The sequence below is a fragment of the Sinohyriopsis cumingii genome, chromosome 17 (assembly GCF_028554795.1).
Source record: "Sinohyriopsis cumingii isolate HCF-2022 chromosome 17, ASM2855479v2, whole genome shotgun sequence".
NCBI classification, from domain to species: Eukaryota; Metazoa; Mollusca; class Bivalvia; order Unionida; family Unionidae; genus Sinohyriopsis; species Sinohyriopsis cumingii.
Window position 1 is genome coordinate 83,793,707 of NC_142977.1, and position 22,272 is coordinate 83,815,978.

The window sequence follows — 22,272 nt, forward strand, 5'->3', positions numbered from 1 at the left end:
ATGCATGTCATTGTATGGCATGTATGTTTGAAGTTATGCATGTCATTGTCTGGTATGTATGTCTATAGTCATGCATGTCATAGTATGGCATGTATGTTTGAGGTTATGCATGTCATGGTATGGTATGTATGTTTGAAATTATGCATGTCATTGTCTGGAATGTATGTCTATAGTCATGCATATCATAGTATGGCATGTATGTTTGAGGTTATGCATGTCATGGTATGGTATGTATGTTTGAAGTTATGCATGTCATTGTCTGGTATGTATGTCTATAGTCATGCATGTCATAGTATGGCATGTATGTTTGAGGTTATGCATGTCATTGTATGGTATGTATGTTTGAGGTTATGCATGTCACTGTATGGCATGTATGTTTACAGTCATGCATGTCATTGTATAGTATGTATGTGTGAGGTCATGCATGTCATTGTACAGTATGTATGTTTATGATTATTCATGTCATTGTATGGTATGTATGTTTATGGTCATGCATGTCATTGTATGGTATCTATGTTTGTGGTTATGCATGTCATTGCATGGCATGTATGTTTATAGTCATGTATGTCATTGTATGGTATGTATGTTTATAGTCATGCATATCACTGTCTGGTATGTATGTCTATAGTCATGCATATCATAGTATGGCATGTATGTTTGAGGTTATGCATGTCATTGTATCGTATGTATATTTGATGTTATGCATGTCATTCTTGGTATGTATGTTTATAGCCATGCATGTCATTGTATGGTATGTAAGTTTAAGATTATGCATGTCATTGTATGGTATGTATGTTTATAGTCATGGATGTCATTGTATGGCATGAATGTTTGAGGTTATGCATGTGATTGTATGGTATGTATGTCTATAGTAATGCATGTAATTGGATGGTATGAATGTTTATAGTCATGCATGTCATTGTATGGCATGTATATTTATAGTCATGGATGTCATTGTATGGTACATATGTTTGAGGTTATGCATGCTACTGTATGGTATGGATGTTTGCAGTCATGCATGGCTTTCTATGGTATGTATGTTTGGGGTTATGCATGTGATTGTATGGTATGTATCTTTCTAGTTATGCATGTCATTGAACGGTATGTATGTTTATAGTCATGCGTGTCACTGTATGGCATATATGTTTATAGTCATGCATGTCATTGTATGGTATGTATGTTTATCGCCATGCATGTCATTGTACAGTATGTACGTTTACAGTCATGAATATCCTTGTATGGTCTGTATGTTTGAGGTTACGCATGTCATTCTATGGTATGTATGTTTATAGTCATGCATGTCATTGTATGGTATGTATGTTTATAGTCATGTATGTCATTGTATGGCATGTATGTTTATAGTAATTCACCTCACTGTATGGTATGTATGTTTAAGGTTATGCATGTCATTGTATGGTATGTATGTTTATAGTCATGCATGTCATTGTATGGCAAGTATGTTTGAGGTTATGCATGTCATTCTATGGTATGTATGTTTATAGTCATGCATGTCATTGTATGGTATGTATGTTTGAGGTTATGCATGTCATTCTATGGTATATATGTTTATAGTCATGCATGTCATTGTATGGTATGTATGTTTGAGGTTATGCATGTCATTGTATGGTATATATGTTTATAGTTATGCATGTCATTGTATGGTATGTATGGTCATAGTCATGCATGTCATTGTATGGTATGTATGTTTGAGGTGATGCATGTCATAGTATGGTATGTATATTTATAGTCATGCATGTCATTGTGTGGTATGTATATTTGAGGTTATGCATGTCATTGCATGGTATGTATGTTTATAGTCATGCATGTCATTGTATGGTACATATATTTATAGTCATGCATGTCATCATATGGTACGCATTTTTATAGTCATGCATGTCATTGTATGGCATGTATGTTTATAGTCATGCATGTCATTGTATGGTATGTATGTCTGAGGTTATCCGTGTCATTGTATGGTATATGTATGTTTATAGTCATGCTTGTCATTGTATGGTATGCATGTTTATAGTCATGCTGTCATTGTATGATATGTATGTTTACAGTCATTGATGTCATTGTATGGTATGTATTTTTATAGTCATGCATGTCATTGTATGGCATGTATGTTTATCCATGTTATTGTAAGGTATGTATGTTTATAGTCATGCAAGTCAATGTATGGTATGTATGTTTGAGGTTATGCATGTCACTGTATGGTACGTATGTTTATAGTCATGTATGTCATTGTATGGTATGTATGTTTATAGTCATGCATGTCATTGTATGGTATGTATGTTTGAGGTTCTGCATGTCATTGTATGGCATGTATGTTTATAGTCATGCATGTCATTGTATGGTATGTATGTTTATAGTTATGCATGTCATTGTATGGTATGTATGTTTGAGGTAATGCATGTCATTGTATGGTATATATTTTTATAGTAATACATGTCATTGTATGGTATGTATGGTCATAGTCATGCATGTCATTGTATGGTATGTATGTTTGAGGTTATGCATGTCATTGTATGGTATATATGTTTATAGGTATGCATGTCATTGTATGGTATGTATGGTTATAGTCATGCATGTCATTGTATGGTATGTATGTTTCAGGTTATGCATGTCATTCTATGGCATGTATGTTTGTAGTCATCTATGTCATTGCATGGTATGTATGTTTATAGTTATGCATGTCATTGTATGGTATGTATGTTTGACGTTATGCATGTCATTGTATGGTATATATGTTTATAGTTATGCATGTCATTGTATGGTATGTATGGTTATAGTCATGCATGTCATTGTATGGTATGTATGTTTCAGGTTATGCATGTAATTCTATGGTATGTATGTTTATAGTCATGCATGTCATTGTATGGTATATATGTTTATAGTTATGCATGTCATTCTAAGGAATGTATGTTTATAGTCATGCATGTCATTGTATGGTATGTATGTTTGAGGTTATGCATGTCATTCTATGGTATGTATGTTTATAGTCATGCATGTCATTGTATGGTATGTATGTTTGAGGTCATGCATGTCTTTGTATGGTATATATGTTTATAGTTATGCATGTCATTGTATGGTATGTATGTTTATAGTCATGCATGTCATTGTATGGTATGTATGTTTGAGGTTCTGCATGTCATTCTATGGCATGTATGTTTATAGTCATGCATGTCATTGTATGGTATGTATGTTTATAATCATGCATGTCATTGTATGGTATATATGTTTGAGGTTATGCATGTCATTGTGTGGTATGTATGTTTATAGTCATGTATGTCATTGTATGGTATGTATGTTTATAGTGATGTATGTCATTGAATGGTATGTATCTTTACAGTCATGCATGACACTGTATGGTATGTATGTTTGAGGTTATGCATGTGATTGTATGATATGTATGTTTATAGTCATGTATGAAATTGTATGGTATGTATGTTTATATTCATGCATGCCATTGTGTGGTATGTATGTTTATAGTCATGCATGTCATTGTATGTTATGTATGTTTATAGTCATGCATGTCATTGTACAGTATGATGTTTATGGTCATGAATGTCATTGTATGGTATGTATGTTTGAGGTTATGCATGTCATTGTATGGTATGTATCTTTCTAGTCATGCATGTCATTGTATGGCATGTATGTTTATAGTCATGCATGTCATTGTATGGTATATATGTTTGAGGTTATGCATGCTACTGTATGGTATGGATGTTTATAGTCATGCATGTCATTGTATGCTATGTATGTTTGAGGTTATGCATGCCACTGTATGGTATGTATGTTTATCGCCATGCATGTCATTCTACAGTATGTACGTTTATAGTCATGCATGTCCTTGTATGGTATGCATGTTTGATGTTATGCATGTCATTCTTAGTATGTATGTTTATAGTCATGCATGTCATTGTATGGTATGTATGTTTACAGTCATGCATGTCATTGTATGGTACGTATGTTTATAGTCATGTATGTCATTGTATGGTATGTATGTTTCAGGTTATGCATGTCATTGTATGCCATGTATGTTTATAGTCATGGATGTCATTGTATGGCATGTATGTTTGAGGTTATGCATGTCATTGTACAGTATGTATGTTTATAATCATGCATGTCATCATATGGCATGAATGTTTGAGGTTATACATGTCATTGTATGGTATGTATGTTTATAGTGATGCATGTCATTATATGGTATGTATGTTTGAGGTTATGCATGTCATTGTATGGTATGTATGTTTATAGTCATGGATGTCATTATATGGTATGTATGTTTGAGGTTATGCATGTCATTCTTGGTATGTATGTTTGAGGTTATGCATGTCATTGTATGGTATGTATGTTTATAGTCATGCATGTCATTATATGGTATGTATGTTTGAGGTTATGCATGTCATTCTTGGTATGTATGTTTGAGGTTATGCATGTCATTGTATGGTATGTACGTTTATAGTCATGCATGTCATGATATGGTATGTATGTTTGAGGTTATGCATGTCATTGTATGGTATGTATGTTTGATGTTATGCATGTCATTCTCGGTATGTATGTTTATAGTCATGCATGTCATTGTATGGTATGTATGGCATGGTATGTATGTTTGAGGTCATGCATGTCGTTGTATGGTATGTATGTTTATAGTCATGCATGTCATCGTATGGCATGAATGTTTTAGGTTATACATGTCATTGTAAGGTATGTATGTTTATAGTCATGCATGTGATTGTATGGCATGTATGTTTGAGGTCATGCATGTCCTTGTATGGTATGTATGTTTATAGTCATGCATGTCATTGTATGGTATGTATGTTTCAGGTTATACATGTCATTCTATGGTATGTATCTTTATAGTCATGCATGTCAGTGTATGGCATGCATGTTTGAGGTTATACATGTCATTGCATGGTATGTATGTGTATAGTCATGCATGTCATTGTATGGTATCTATATTTGTGGTTATGCATGTCATTGTATGGCATGTATGTTTATAGTCATGTATGTCATTGTATGGTATGTATGTTTATAGTCATGCAGATCACTGTATGGTATGTATGTTTGAGGTTATGCACGTCATTGTATGGCATGTATGTTTATAGTCATGGATGTCATTGTATGGTATGTATATTTGATGTTATGCATGTCATTCTTGGTATGTATGTTGATAGTCATGCATGTCATTGTATGGTATGTCTGTTTCAGATTATGCATGTCATTGTACGGTATGTATGTTTATAGTCATGGATGTCATTGTATGGCATGTATGTTTGAGGTTATGCATGTCCTTGTATGATATTCATGTTTATAGTCATGCATGTCATTGTATGGCATGTATGTTTGAGGTTATGCATGTGATTGTATGGTATGTATGTCTATAGTAATGCATGTCATTGTATGGTATGAATGTTTATAGTCATGCATTTCATTGTATAGCATGTATGTTTATAGTCATGGATGTTATAGTATGGTATGTATGTTTATAGTCATGCATTTTATTGTATGGTATGTATGTTTATAGTTATGCATCTCATTGTTTGGTATGTATGTTTGAGGTTATGCATGTCATTGTATGGTATGTATCTTTATAGTCATGGATGTCACTGTATGGTATGTTTGAGGTTATGCATGTCATTGTATGGTATGTATGTTTATATTCATGCATGTCATTGTATGGTATGTATGTTTACAGTCATGCATGGCTTTCTATGGTATGTATGTTTGAGGTTATGCATGTGATTGTATGGTATATATGTTTATAGTCATGCATGTCATTGTATTGTATGTGTGTTTATAGTCATGCATGTCATTGTATGGCATGTATGTTTATAGTCATGGATGTGATTGTATGGTACATATGTTTGAGGTTATGCATGCTACTGTATGGTTGTTGTTGTTGTTGTTGTTGTGGGGTTTAACGCCATTTTTCAGCACACGATAGGCTATACATGGCGGCCAGTATTAATGGTGGAGGAAGAACCCGAGAAAACCCCGGAAAGAACCACCGACCCACGAGAAGCTACTGGCAAGCTTTCTCACAGACCCACTTTGGCTGAATCCTAGACTCGAACCGCCGCAGACAGAGGTGAGATGGCAGTGATCCGTAACGAAGAGCGCTTTCGACCACTCGGCCACTCGGGGCCCCGCTACTGTATGGAATGGATGTTCATAGTAATGCATGTCATTGTATGGTACATATGTTTGAGGTTATGCATGCTACTGTATGGTATATATGTTTATAGTCATGCATCTCATTCTATGGTATGTGTGTTTATAGTCATGCATGTCATTGTATGGCATGTATGTTCATAGTCATGGATGTCATTGTATAGTACATATGTTTGAGGTTATGCGTGCTACTGTATGGTATGGATGTTTACAGTCATGCATGGCTTTCTATGGTATGTATGTTTGGGGTTATGCATGCGATTGTATGGTATGTATCTTTCTAGTCATGCATGTCATTGTATGGTATGTATGTTTATAGTCATGCGTGTCACTGTATGGCATGTATGTTTATAGTCATGCATGTCATTGTATGGTATGTATGTTTATCGCCATGCACGTCATTGTACAGTATGTACGTTTGTAGTCATGCATGTCCTTGTATGGTCTGTATGTTTGAGGTTACGCATGTCATTCTATGGTATGTATGTTTATAGTCATGCATGTCATTGTATGGTATGTATGTTTATAGTCATGTATGTCATTGTATGGCATGTATGTTTGAGGTTATGCATGTCATTCTATGGTATGCATGTTTATAGTCATGCATGTCATTGTGTGGTATGTATATTTGAGGTTATGCATGCCATTGCATGGTATGTATGTTTATAGTCATGCATGTCATTGTATGGTACATATATTTATAGTCATGCATGTCATCATATGGTACGCATTGTTATAGTCATGCATGTCATTGTATGGAATGTATGTTTATAGACATGCATGTCACTGTACGGTATGGATGTTTGAGGTTATGCTTGTCATTGTGTGGTACGTATGTTTGAGGTTATGCATGTCATTGTATGGTATATGTATGTTTATAGTCATGCTTGTCATTGCATGGTATGCATGTTTATAGTCATGCTGTCATTGTATGATATGTATGTTTACTGTCATGCATGTCATTGTATGGTATGTATTTTTATAGTCATCCATGTCATTGTATGGCATGTATGTTTATCCATGTTATTGTATGGTATGTATGTTTATAGTCATGCATGTCAATTGTATGGTATGTATGTTTGAGGTTATGCATGTCATTCTATGGCATGTATGTTTATAGTCATGCATGTCATTGTATGGTATGTATGTTTATAGTTATGCATGTGATTGTATGGTAAGTATGTTTGAGGTTGTGCATGTCATTGTATGGTATATATGTTTATAGTCATGCATGTCATTGTATGGTATGGATGTTTACAGTCATGCATGTTATTCTATGGTATGTATGTTTATAGACATGCATGTCATTGTATGGTATTTATCTTTATAGTCATGCTTGTCATCGTATGGCATGAATGTTTGAGGTTATGCATGTCATTGTATGGTATGTATGTTTATAGTCATACATGTCATTGTATGGTATGTATGTTTGAGGTTATACATGTCATTGTATGGTTTGTATGTTTATAGTCATGCATGTCAGTGTATGGCATGTATGTTTGAGGTTATAGATGTCATTGTATGGTATGTATGTTTATAGTCATGCATGTCATAGTATGGCATGTATGTTTGAGGTTATGCATTTCATTGTACAGTTATAGTCATGCATGTCATTGTATGGTATTATGAGGTTATGCATGTCATTCTATGGCATGTATGTTGATAGTTATGCATGTCATTGTATGGTATGTATGTTTATAGTTATGCATGTCATTGTATGGTATGCATGTTTGAGGTTTTGCATGTCATTGTATGTTATATATGTTTATCGGTATGCATGTCATTGTATGGTATGTATGGTTATAGTCATGCATGTCATTGTATGGTATGTATGTTTGAGGTTATGCATGTCATTCTATGGCATGGATGTTTATAGTCATGCATGTCATTGTATGGTATGTATGTTTGAGGTTATGCATGTCATTCTATGCCATGTATGTTTATAGTCATGCATGTCATTGTATGGTATGTATGTTTGAGGTTATGCATGTCATTGTATGGTATGTATGTTTATATTCATGCATGTCATTGTATGGTATGTATGTTTACAGTCATGCATGTCATTGTATGGTATCTGTATTTATAGTCATGCATGTCATTGTATGGCATGAATGTTTATAGTCATGGACGTCATTGTATGGTACATATGTTTGAGGTTATGCATGCTACTCTATGGTATGGATGTTTATAGTCATGCATGTCATTGTATGGTACATATGTTTGAGGTTATGCATGCTACTGTATGGTATATATGTTTATAGTCATGGATGTCATTGTATGGTATGTGTGTTAAGAGCCATGCATGTCATTGCATGGTATGTATGGTTATAGTCATGGATGTCACTGTATGGTACATATGTTTGAGGTTATGCATGCTACTCTATGGTATGGATGTTTATAGTCATGCATGTCATTGTATGGTACATATGTTTGAGGTTATGCATGCTACTGTATGGTATATATGTTTATAGTCATGGATGTCATTGTATGGTATGTGTGTTAAGAGCCATGCATGTCATTGCATGGCATGTATGTTTATAGTCATGGATGTCATTGTATGGTACATATGTTTGAGGTTATGCATGTGATTGTATGGTATGTATGTTTATAGTCATGCATGTCATTGTATGGAATGTATGTTTATTGTCATGCATGTCATTGTATGCTATGTATGTTTATAGTCATGCATGTTATTGTATGGTATGTATGTTTATAGTTATGCATCTCATTCTTTGGTATGTATGTTTGAGGTTATGCATGTCATTCTATGGTATATATGTTTATAGTCATGCATGTTATTCTATGGTATGTATGTTTATAGACATGCATGTCATTGTATGGTATGTATGTTTATAGTCATGCTTGTCATTGTATGGCATGTATGTTTCAGGTTATGCATGTCATTGTATGGTATGTATGTTTATAGTCATGCATGTCATTGTATGGTATGTATGTTTGAGGTTATACATGTCATTGTATGGTTTGTATGTTTATAGTCATGCATGTCAGTGTATGGCATGTATGTTTGAGGTTATACATGTCATTGTATGGTATGTATGTTTATGGTCATGCATGTCATTGTATGGTATGTATGTTTGAGGTTATGCATGTCATTGTATGGTATGTATGTTTGAGGTTATGCATGTCGTTCTTGGTATGCATTTTTATAGTCATGCATGTCATTGTATGGTATATATGTTTGAGGTTATGCATGTCATTGTATGGTATGTATGTTTGAGGTTATGCATGTCATTGTATGGTATGTATGTTTGATGTTATGCATGTCATTCTTGGTATGCATTTTTATAGTCATGCATGTCATTGTATGGTATGTATGTTTAAAGTCATGCATGTCATTGTATGGTATGTATGTTTATAGTCATGCATGTCATAGTATGGCATGTATGTTTGAGGTTATGCATGTCATTGTATGGTATGTATGTTTGAGGTTATGTATGTCATTGTATGGTATGTATGTTTGAGGTTATGCATGTCATTGTATGGTATGTATGTTTGATGTTATGCATGTCATTCTTGGTATGCATTTTTATAGTCATGCATGTCATTGTATGGTATGTATGTTTGAGGTTATACATGTGATTGTATGGTATGTCTGTTTATAGTTATGCATGTCATTGTATGGCATGTATGTTTGACGTTATGCATGTCATTGTCTGGTATGTATGTCTATAGTCATGCATGTCATTGTATGGTATGTATGTTTGAAGTTATGAATGTCATTGTATGGTATGTATATTTATAGTCATGCATGTCATTGTATGGCATGTATGTTTGAGGTTGTATATGTCATTGTATGGTATGTATGTTTATAGTCATGCATGTCATCATATGGCATGAATGTTTGAGGTTATACATGTCATTGTATGGTATCTATGTTTATAGTCATGCATGTGATTGTATGGCATGTATGTTTGAGGTTATGCATGTCCTTGTATGGCATGTATGTTTATAGTCATGCATGTCATTGTATGGTATGTATGTTTGAGGTTATACATGTCATTGTATGGTACGTATGTTTATAGTCATGTATGTCATTGTATGGTATGTATGTTTATAGTCATGCATATCACTGTATGGTATGTATGTTTGAGGTTATGCACGTCATTGTATGGCATGTATGTTTATAGTCATGGATGTCATTGTATGGTATGTATATTTGATGTTATGCATGTCATTCTTGGAATGTATGTTTATAGTCATGCATGTCATTGTATGGTATGTATGTTTCAGATCATGCATGTCATTGTATGGTATGTATGTTTATAGTCATGGATGTCATTGTATGGCATGTATGTTTGAGGTTATGCATGTCCTTGTATGGTATGTATGTTTATAGTCATGCATGTCATTGTATGGCATGTATGTTTGAGGTTATGCATGTGATTGTATGGTATGTATGTCTATAGTAATGCATGTCATTGTATGGTATGAATGTTTATAGTCATGCATGTCATTGTATGGCATGTATGTTTATAGTCATGGATGTCATAGTATGGTATGTATGTTTATAGTCATGCATTTTATTGTATGGTATGTATGTTTATAGTTATGCATGTCATTGTTTGGTATGTATGTTTGAGGTTATGCATGTCATTGTATAGTATGTATGTTTGATGTTATGCATGTCATTCCTGGTATGTATGTTTACAGTCATGCATGGCTTTCTATGGTATGTATGTTTGAGGTTATGTATGTCATTGTATGGTATATATGTTTATAGTCATGCATGTCATTGTATTGTATGTGTGTTTATAGTCATGCATGTCATTGTATGGCATGTATGTTTATAGTCATGGATGTGATTGTATGGTACATATGAGTGAGGTTATGCATGCTACTCTATGGTATGGATGTTCATAGTCTTGCATGTCATTGTATGGTACATATGTTTGAGGTTATGCATGCTACTGTATGGTATATATGTTTATAGTGATGCATGTCATGGTATGGTATGTGTGTTTATACACATGCATGTCATTGTATGGCATGTATGTTTATAGTCATGGATGTCATTGTATGGTACATATGTTTGAGGTTATGCATGCTACTGTATGGTATATATGTTTATAGTCATGCATCTCATTCTATGGCATGTGTGTTTATAGTCATGCATGTCATTGTATGGCATGTATGTTTATAGTCATGGATGTCATTGTATGGTACATATGTTTGAGGTTATGTGTGCTACTGTATGGTATGGATGTTTACAGTCATGCATGGCTTTCTATGGTATGTATGTTTGGGGTTATGCATGTGATTGTATGGTATGTATCTTTCTAGTCATGCATGTCATTGTATGGTATGTATGTTTATAGTCATGCGTGTCACTGTATGGCATGTATGTTTATAGTCATGCATGTCATTGTATGGTATGTATGTTTATCGCCATGAATGTCATTGTACAGTATGTACGTTTGTAGTCATGCATGTCCTTGTATGGTCTGTATGTTTGAGGTTACGCATGTCATTCTATGGTATGTATGTTTATAGTCATGCATGTCATTGTATGGTATGTATGTTTGAGATTATGCATGTCATTGTATGGTATGTATGTTTATAGTCATGGATGTCATTGTATGGCATCTATGTTTGAGGTTATGCATGTCATTGTATGATATGTATGTTTATAGTCATGCATGTCATTGTATGGTATGTATGTTTATAGTCACGTATGTCATTGTATGGCATGTATGTTTGAGGTTATGCATGTCATTCTATGGTATGTATGTTTGTAGTCATGCATGTCATTGTATGGTATGTATGTTTGAGGTTATGCATGTCATAGTATGGTATGTATATTTATAGTCATGCATGTCATTGTGTGGTATGTATATTTGAGGTTATGCATGCCATTGCATGGTATGTATGTTTATAGTCATGAATGTCATTGTATGGTACATATATTTATAGTCATGCATGTCATCATATGGTACGCATTTTTATAGTCATGCATGTCATTGTATGGAATGTATGTTTATAATCATGCATGTCACTGTATGGTATGTATGTTTGAGGTTATGCTTGTCATTGTATGGTACGTATGTTTGAGGTTATGCATGTCATTGTATGGTATATGTATGTTTATAGTCATGCTTGTCATTGCATGGTATGCATGTTTATAGTCATGCTGTCATTCTTTGGCATGTATGTTTATAGTCATGCATGTCATTGTAAGGTATGTATGTTTGAGGTTATACATGCCATTGTACAGTATGTATGTTTATGGTCATGCATGTGATAGTATGGCATGTATGTTTGAAGCTATGCATGCCATTGTATGGTATGTATGTTTGATGTTATGCATGTCATTCTTGGTATGTATGTTTATAGTCATACATGTCACTGTATGGTATGTAAGTTTGTGGTCATGCATGTTATTGTACAGTATGTATGTTTATGGTCATGCATGTGATTGTATGGTATCTATGTTTGTGGTTATGCATGTCATTGCATGGTATGTATGTTTGAGGTTATGCATGTCATTGTATGGTATGTATGTTTAAAGTCATGTATGTCATTGTATGGTATGTATGTTTATAGTCATTCATGTCATTGTATGCTTTGTATGTTTGAGGTTATGCATGTCATTGTATGGTATGTATGTTTATAGTCATGTATGTCATTGTATGGTATGTATGTTTATAGTCATTCATGTCATTGTATGGTATGTATGTTTATAGTCATTCATGTCATTGTATGGTATGTATGTTTATAGTCATGTATGTCATTGTATGGCAAGTATGTTTATAGTCATGTATGTCATTGTATGGTATGTATGTTTATAGTCATTCATGTCATTGTATGGTATGTATGTTTGAGGTTATGCATGTCATTGTATGGTATGTATGTTTATAGTCATTCATGTCACCGTATGGTATGTAAGTTTGAGGTGATGCATGTCAATGCATGGTATGTATGTTTGAGGTTATGCATGTCATTGTATGGTATGTATGTTTATAGTCATTCATGTCACTGTATGGTATGTAAGTTTGAGGTGATGCATGTCATTGCATGGTATGTATGTTTGAGGTTATGCATGTCATTGTATGGTATGTATGTTTATATTCATGCATGTCACTGTAAGGTATGTAAGTTTGAGGTGATGCATGTCATTGTATGGAATGTATGTTTGAGGTGATGCATGTCATTGTATGGAATGTATGTTTATGGTCATGCATGTCATTGTATGGCATGTATGTTTGAGGTTATGCATGTCATTGTATGGTATGTATGTTTATAGTGATGGATGTCATTGTATGGTATGTATGTTTGATGTTATGCATATCATTCTTGGTATGTATGTTTATAGTCATGCATGTCATTGTATGGCATGTATGTTTATTGTCATGCATGTCATTGTATGGTATGTATGTTTATAGTCATGCATGTTATTGCATGGTATGTATGTTTATAGTTATGCATCTCATTCTTTGGTATGTATGTTTGAGGTTATGCATGTCATTGTATGGTATATATGTTTATAGTCATGCATGTCATTGTATGGTATGTATGTTTACAGTCATGCATGTCATTGTATGGTATGTATGTTTATAGTCATGCATGTCATTGTATGGTATGTATGTTTATAGTCATGCATGTCATTGTATGGCATGTATGTTTATAGTCATGCATGTCATTGTATGGTATGTATGTTTATAGTCATGCATGTCATTGTATAGTACGTATGTTTATGGTCATGCATGTCACTGTATGGTATGTATATTTATAGTCATGCATGTTATTGGATAGTATGTATGTTTGTGGTTATGCATGTCATTGTATGGTATGTATGTTTATAGTCATGCATATCATTGTATGGTATGTTTGTTTATTGTCATGCATGTCATTGTATAGTACGTATGTTTATAGTCATGCATGTCACTGTATGGTATGTATGTTTATAGTCATGCATATCATTGTATGGTATGTTTGTTTATTGTCATGCATGTCATTGTATAGTACGTATGTTTATAGTCATGCATGTCACTGTATGGTATGTATGTTTATAGTCATGCATATCATTGTATGGTATGTTTGTTTATTGTCATGCATGTCATTGTATAGTACGTATGTTTATAGTCATGCATGTCACTGTATGGTATGTATGTTTATGGTCATGCATGTCATTGTATGGTATGTATGTTTGAGGTTATGCATGTCATTGTATGGTATGTATGTTTATAGTCATGCATATCATTGTATGGTATCTTTGTTTATTGTCATGCATGTCATTGTATAGTACGTATGTTTATAGTCATGCATGTCACTGCATGGTATGTATGTTTATGGTCATGCATATCATTGTATGGTATGTTTGTTTATTGTCATGCATGTCATTGTATAGTACGTATGTTTATAGTCATGCATGTCACTGTATGGTATGTATTTTTATAGTCATGCATATCATTGTATGGTATGTTTGTTTATTGTCATGCATGTCATTGTATAGTACGTATGTTTATAGTCATGCATGTCACTGTATGGTATGTTTGTTTATTGTCATGCATGTCATTGTATAGTACGTATGTTTATGGTCATGCATGTCACTGTATGGTATGTATGTTTATGGTCATGCATGTCACTGTATAGTATGTATGTTTATAGTCATGCATGTTATTGTATGCTATGTATGTTTATAGTCATGCATGTCACTGTATAGTACGTATGTTTATAGTCATGCATGTTATTGTATGTTATGTATGTTTATAGTCATGCATGTCACTGTATGGTATGTATGTTTATGGTCATGCATGTCACTGTATAGTACGTATGTTTATAGTCATGCATGTTATTGTATGGTATGTATGTTTATAGTCATGCATGTCACTGTATAGTACGTATGTTTATAGTTATGCATGTCATTGTATTGTATATATGTTTGTGGTCATGCCTGTCATTGCTGTACGGTATGTATGTTTATGACTATGCATGTCATTGTATGCCATTTATGTCACTGTATGGTAATAATAATAACAATAATAATAATGACTTTATTTAAATAGGGTAACTCAATTAGCTAAGAACTAATGTACCTTGAGGCCCTCAAACAAAAGAATTTATTTATTTTAGCTGTATGTCTGAAGACATTGTATATATTAGGTTTGGAAGAAGTAAATTGAGTGGGCATTTCTAATCTCAACTGGAATACTATACTAGAGCAATATTGGAAACTTTTTTAAAAAATAATTCCTTATTTGGTTTGGGAATTTTATACTGTTTGATAGATATGGATCACAGGTGGGGAGTATTGCCAAGTAGCCTTTACTGGAATAGTGATTGTAAATATTCAGAAGCACATTATGGGATATCCTGTAGATTAATTTGGCTTTTCTCAACAAATTAGGTCTTTAAGTGGTTATATTTTTAAGTTACCAGCTACAGTTTCCATGCTTACTATCTGGATTGATATTAGCCCAAATGCTCTTGTCTAAAGATGTGCCAGCTTTGCTGTGTTTATTATTTGAATTACCCCAAACTGTATTACAGTAGTCTAAATAGGGTTGCATGCAACTGTTATAAAATATTTTAATGTGCCTTTCAGGGACAAAATGTTTTATCCTACTGAGAAGCTATAAACTTGAATTGACCTTTTTACTGATATGTTTGATATGTTCAGTCCATGATAGGTTATTATCTACCAAAACACCAAGTAGTCTATCATGACACACCATTTGCAAATTTGTATCCTTCCATGTCAGACATAGTTCATCACTATCAAGATCTGTCCTTTTCTGCCGTGTTGAGATAAGTAATATTTTAGTTTTACCAGTATTTACCACCATGCCATTGCATGTGCACCAGTTGTCCAGTTTGTTTAGGACATTCTGTAAAGAAATTTTGAGTTCATGCTTTGTGTTTTGGATGTCTGACAATGTTATGTCACCTGTCTGTAGTCACACATGATATTGTACAGTATGTATTTTTATAGTCATGCATGTCATTGTATGGTATGTATGTTTATAGTCATGCATGTCATTGTATGGTATGTATGTTTATAGTCATGCATGTCATTGTATGGTATGTATGTTTATGGTCATGCATGTCATTGTATGGTATGTATGTTTATAGTCATGCATGTCATTGTATGGTATATATGTCAGGTCATGCATGTCACTGTATGTTTATAGTCATGCAAGTCATTTGAAGTATGTATGTTTATAGTCATGATGTCATTATATAGTATGTATATTTATAGTCATGCATGTCACTGTATAGTGTACATGTTTATAGTCATGCATGTCATTGTACAGTATGTATGTTTATGGTCATGCATGTCATTGTACAGTATGTATGTTTATGGTCATGCATGTCATTGTATGGTATGTATGTTTATGGTCATGCATGTCCTTGTATGGTATGTATGTTTATGTATGTCATTGTATATATGTATGTTTATAATCATCTTGTTCTTGTAGGGTTTAACAAGATTTTTCAGCACAAGTTATGCTATACATGGCAGCCAGTATAACTGGTGGAGAAAGAATCCTGGCAAACCCCAAGAAGAACCACCGACCTATGAGAAGCTCCTGGCAGGCTTACTCATGTACCCATGTTAGCCAAGCCTGAGACTCAAACCCACACAGACAAAGGTGAGATGGCAGTGATCTGGAACAGTGAGCACTTTAGACCACTCAGCCACTTGGGGCCCCTGTTTACAGTCATGCATGTCACTGTATAGTATTTATGTTAATAGTCATGCATGTCATTGTGTGGTATGCATGTTTAAGGTTATGTATATACTGTATCGTATATATGTTTGTTTTTATGTATATCATTGTATACCGAAAAGAGACCACTCAAGACAATCCTGGCACTGTGTACTGTGCTTGCAGATCTGCAAAGGTCTGTTCTAGCATGCACAATTGCAGAATTCATACAAATTTCTAAAATTATTACAAAAAAAGAAATGATATGAAAGCACAAAAACTGCACATAATATTTATAAACCCTAACAGGTTTATCTTGTTAAATCTCCCCTATATTAAGAAATCACCAGCTCCTTTTTCTTCAAATTGAGGGTAAAGTTTCACCCCTAAATGTTGAGTTCTTGATAAAACTCTTAGATCTGATTCTACACTTTTCTATTGAAGATTTCTTGAAGAAGTAATTGATCCTGATCAGTCAGCTGCATTAAGTCATGATTGGTCTTGGTCTGTGGTTTACACATATATGTACAAATGTTACATGTGATAATTACAGCAATTCTCACAGTTTTCTGTGAGACAAGACTTCTTTCCAATGAGCTTTAAAAAAGTGGACCTCTTTTTGTTTAGTTCACATTTCATTTAACAAAAGAAGACATACATAAAAGGAAAGTAAAATCTTACAAATCAAACTTAATCTATGGTGTATGGGATTCTAAAATCTCTTAACTATGCACTCAGCGAGTCCAGCAAGTACTCACCCTGACTCATTCTTAACCAAGTATTGTAGAAATATAAAATTTAATAATGATAATGACCGAAACTCAATGAGGTGTTATAGAAATATTAAGCTTAATGATAATTACCTAAATTAATCAGGAGTTATAGAAATATAAAACTTACCATTAATGATGATAATGACCTAAATTCAACCAGGTGTGAAAGGTAGTTTTCCAGAATTTGTTCTCTGACCCTTCTAGCACCAGTAGTAAGTTAGTAGAAATTAATGCCAGTCTAGACCAGAGTTCTAGAAGGAACTTGCTGGCAAACAAATTTTGGTTAGAAAGAATGAACTTCTGGTAGAAAGTATGGACTTCTGGTAGAAAGTATAGACTTCTAGCAGAAAGTATGGACTTTCAATTATGAAAGTCAACAACAGTCCAGACATAACATCCTTTTTGTTAAAGAGAAACAATTGTCAGACCTAAATCAGCACTTGCTAAATTAGCAAGTGATTGGCACTATTTGCTTACTGGAAGTTGGGCAAAGTAGGGTTTACCACTAGGTGTGGACAGATGGACATGCACACAGATGTTGAAATGGCTGCCATGTTGAATGTCTATCATGATGGGCCTGACAAAAATCCTCCCTAACCTTTGCATTATCTTTAATATCCTGACCACTTTAAGTTTAAAATTCACTTGATTTTGACAGCTTATGAGAAAAATAGGCAAATAATTTTGCTCAGTGCACATGTACTTACTTAAGGTAGATGCTAAGTGCTTGGTCAAAAGACTTATCATAGCTGTACCTGGAAATAAAAGTAAACGTTTAATCAGAACTTGCACAAAATGTAAATCTATCAATGGTTTGATAAATTTCATATGTACAGTGGGTTCTCAAGTGTAGTCATAAATTTAATACAGGTACATACCTGTTAAATCTTGAATCTTTGAAATAGCATTTTTTTTTTAATGCATGATAGACCCTTTTCATACCAAGTATTGGTACCTGACAATGAAATTTTAACCTTTCTAACTGCAATTACAACCAAAAATAACTTTTAACTGTATATAAAGTCATTAAAAAATATATAAGTAACATAAAACAAAACAAAATCACATGAACATGTGTGTCATGTATATGGGTCTGTACAATTTTCCAACCTAGCAACTGCACAACAGATCAATTATTACCAATCAAATGAGATCAATTTAATTTCTGGATTCTATTCAATACAATTAAGTTCCTAAAAATAATAGAAAATTACAAAACAAAAAAGAGATCAATTTCATTTCTGCACTTGATTCAATAAAAGCAAGTTCCAAAAAACAATAGATCAATTATAGCAAATCAGATTAGATCAATTTAGTTTCTGGACTCTATTCAATACAAGCATGTTCATGAAACAATTGATAAATTATAACAAAACGAAAGATAAAAAATATATTCTTCATCTGAGTTTCTGGAATTTATTCAATACACGTGGGTTCTTAAAAACCACAAGCCAATTAAACAAAGTGGAATTCTTTATTTGGTAAGTCCAACAAGGATATGAATAGTCTGAACATGTGTTAACTTGATGTATTATGTGAACATATATTAACTTGGTGAAATATATTTCTATATACCATATAAACTTTCTTACAAGCAAAACTAAACTCCACAGACCCATATCAGTGGTCACATAATGCACCAGCAGATCTGGATCTGTGCATTTTGATAGGTGTAATAAGTATAACAAACAAAATAGGCCTGGTCTGCATGTGCATTATGCTATGGCAGATCTGGATCTGTGCATTTTGATAGGTGTAATCAGTAGAACAAACAAAATAGGCCTGGTCTGCATGTGTATTATGCTATGGCAGATCAGGATCTGTGCATTTTGATAGGTGTAATCAGTAGAACAAACAAAATAGGCCTGGTCTGCATGTGCATTATGCTATGGCAGATCAGGATCTTCATTGTCTGCAATCTGATGCAACTTATAAGCAAGTGAATATGGTAATATGAAATTAATTCTTTCTATCAACTCACAATTCTGCCAGGGCCTGAAGTAGTGTCCTATTGTTCTTGTCAACATCCAATCTATCCTTTACAGCGTTAATAAGAGTTTTGACACTGTACAAGGAGTGCGGCCATTCCTTAACCAACTGCATGAAACCCTACAAACATAGAGAATAAAACATATTGCTTAATAAACACGGATGCAACGAATCTAAATTGCTGGCAGGTCAAGTTAAATCCTCAATGTAAATTATTGCTGTATTCAATACCTGGACATAAAGAAGATATCAATATTTCTAGAATAATATTTACCTAATTTTAATACACTAGGAGTACACCTGCTACCTCACAAATCCAACCCTTCCATGCTAAAAAAATATGTCTGCCACACCTTTAGACTTATTTTTGCAACATAAGTGCTGAAAAGATCATCTGCTTACCTTCTGGATAGAATGACTGGAACCAAATTGTGTTGTCAGTTACTCCTGGAGCACATATGCATGCTCTTTCAGAGATTAACTGCAGGAAGCAATTGGAATGATGTGCCTGCATTATGATCAAATCAGCACCATCAAAGAAATAAATTTTACTCTAAAATTGGTTTCTTCATGGGGGTATACAATTTTTGTACATCTCATGGTTGCTACCAACTGTGAATTTAAAGACCCTATTAGTAGTCATTCGTCTATGTAAACAAAATGGGAGAACTTTCCCAATCCACATAGTTACATAGTTAAGTACCAACAAAAACATCAATTTTATAGAAGTATGAAAACTGATCCACATCAAAATAAATGAATATGCATAAGTTACTTGATCATGATAAGTTTGGAGAATAGGTGGGAGGAGGAGGGAGTTACATTCCCTTAACACAGAGCTGCCCATCTCTGGTCTCATAATGTATTTGAAGCAGCTCTGAGTTTTGTGTAGATATGGGTAAGGGTTTGTATACAACTGATGCAAGGATGCAGTTTAGAGAAAAAGATTTCACTCTGACAACTCCAGTAGTAAACCACACTGAACAACCTGGAAAGGAAACTGTCTGTGCTGCTGGTTCTACCAAGTTAAACTGAGCCCTTTAGGATAAAAAAGGGCTTGTGGTAAAAATGTTTAAAATGAAAAGGCCTTGAGGTAATAGTTTGTTAGAATTAAATGACCTTGACTTAAGGCCTCTCAAAGATGACAAGGCCTTAAGAGTAAGAGCCCTTCGTGGTGAAAGGATCTTGAGGAAAGAACCTTTTAGGATAAAAAGGCCTTGAATTCAGAGCCTTTTAGGATGAAAAGACCTTGAATTCTGAGCTCTTTAGGATGAAAAGGCCTTGAATTCAGAGCCCTTTAGGATGAAAAGGCCTTGAGGTCAGAGCTTGGATGATATCAAGTAGGAAGAAATTGTATCTGAATACTATGCAAGTGGCAGCTGCCCTAAGCTTGTGACCTGTAAGAAATTCAAATGGGATTGGGTTAGTTCTTGGTAGGCTAAGCTGATATGCCATCATATCCAGAACGACAAAGCTTTAGCCAGACTATCCTTTCTTTCCTTAGTCCAACACTGACAGTTGGAGGTGGCAATGCCACGAGTATTTGGACCCCAGTTTTCATTATACCTTTAACAACCATACCAACCACTGAACATATCTGTGGAAAGTTATGTAAAATTATCCAGAGACTTTCAAATTAAATAGGGGAATTATTACTAAAGAACTGTAAAGAGACATTAAATAGGGGAAATATTACTGCAGCATCATAAAGAGACATTACATAGGGGAAATATTATTACAGTAATATAAAGGGCCATTAAATAGGGGAAATATTACTGCAGCATCATAAAGAGACATTACATAGGGGAAATATTATTACAGTAATATAAAGGGCCATTAAATAGGGGAAATATTACTGCAGCATCATAAAGAGACATTACATAGGGGAAATATTATTACAGTACTATACAGGGACATTAAACAGGGGAACTATTAAAAAAGCACCATTAATTAACTAAGAGAAATATTATTACACCGTTGTAAAGAGACATTAACTAGGGAAAATATTACTACAGCACTGCTCCGTTACGGATCACTGCCATCTCACCTGTCTGCATGGGTTCAAGTCTTGGATTCGGCCAATGTTGGTATGTGAGAAAGCTTGCTAGTAGCTTCTCGTGGGTCGGTGGTTCTTTTTTGGGTTTTCCAGGGTTCTTCCTCCACCATTAATAATGGCCGCCATGTATAGCCTATCGTGTGCTGAAAAATGGCGTTAAACACAACAACAACAGCACTGTGAAGATACAGACTTACCTTTTGAATGTTAAAGCATACTCAAGATTATGAACAACATGAGTTTGAGCCCCATCCCTGTTGTGCCCTTGGGAAGAACATGAGTTTGAGCCCCATCACTATTGTGCCCATGGGAAAGGCATAAGTTTAAGCCCCATCCCTGTTATGCCCTTAGGCGGGACATGAGTCTGAGCCCCTTCCCCGTTGTGCCCATGGGCAAGGCATGAGTTTGAGCCCCATCCCAGTTGTGCCCTTATGTTAAGGCAAGAGTTTATGCCCCATCACTATTGTGCCCTTAGGCAAGGCATGAGTTTGAGTAGCAGAGAGGGTGAACAGACCAATGGTCGAAAAGTGTCGAAAAATTAAAAATAAACCATTCTACGAGCAAAGAAAAAATAAAAAGCGTCGACAGATTTTAAAAAAGCGTTGACACA

The 22,272-nt window shown here is 34.2% G+C and overlaps 1 protein-coding gene across 4 annotated transcripts in view; it reads right to left on the reverse strand.

Annotated features, from left to right (window-relative positions):
• Window positions 1-22,272, reverse strand: part of LOC149779341 (vacuolar protein sorting-associated protein 41 homolog) — a 248,459-nt gene that overhangs the window by 82,165 nt on the left and 144,022 nt on the right. For all 4 annotated transcript variants that reach the window (XM_089939958.1, XM_089939957.1, XM_089939960.1 and 1 more), the window contains 2 exons: window positions 19,599-19,726; window positions 18,325-18,372 (listed from right to left, as the gene is read on the reverse strand). In XM_089939958.1, the coding sequence (XP_089796084.1) occupies window positions 18,325-18,372; window positions 19,599-19,726 (176 nt within the window). The remainder of the gene's footprint in view (window positions 1-18,324; window positions 18,373-19,598; window positions 19,727-22,272) is intronic.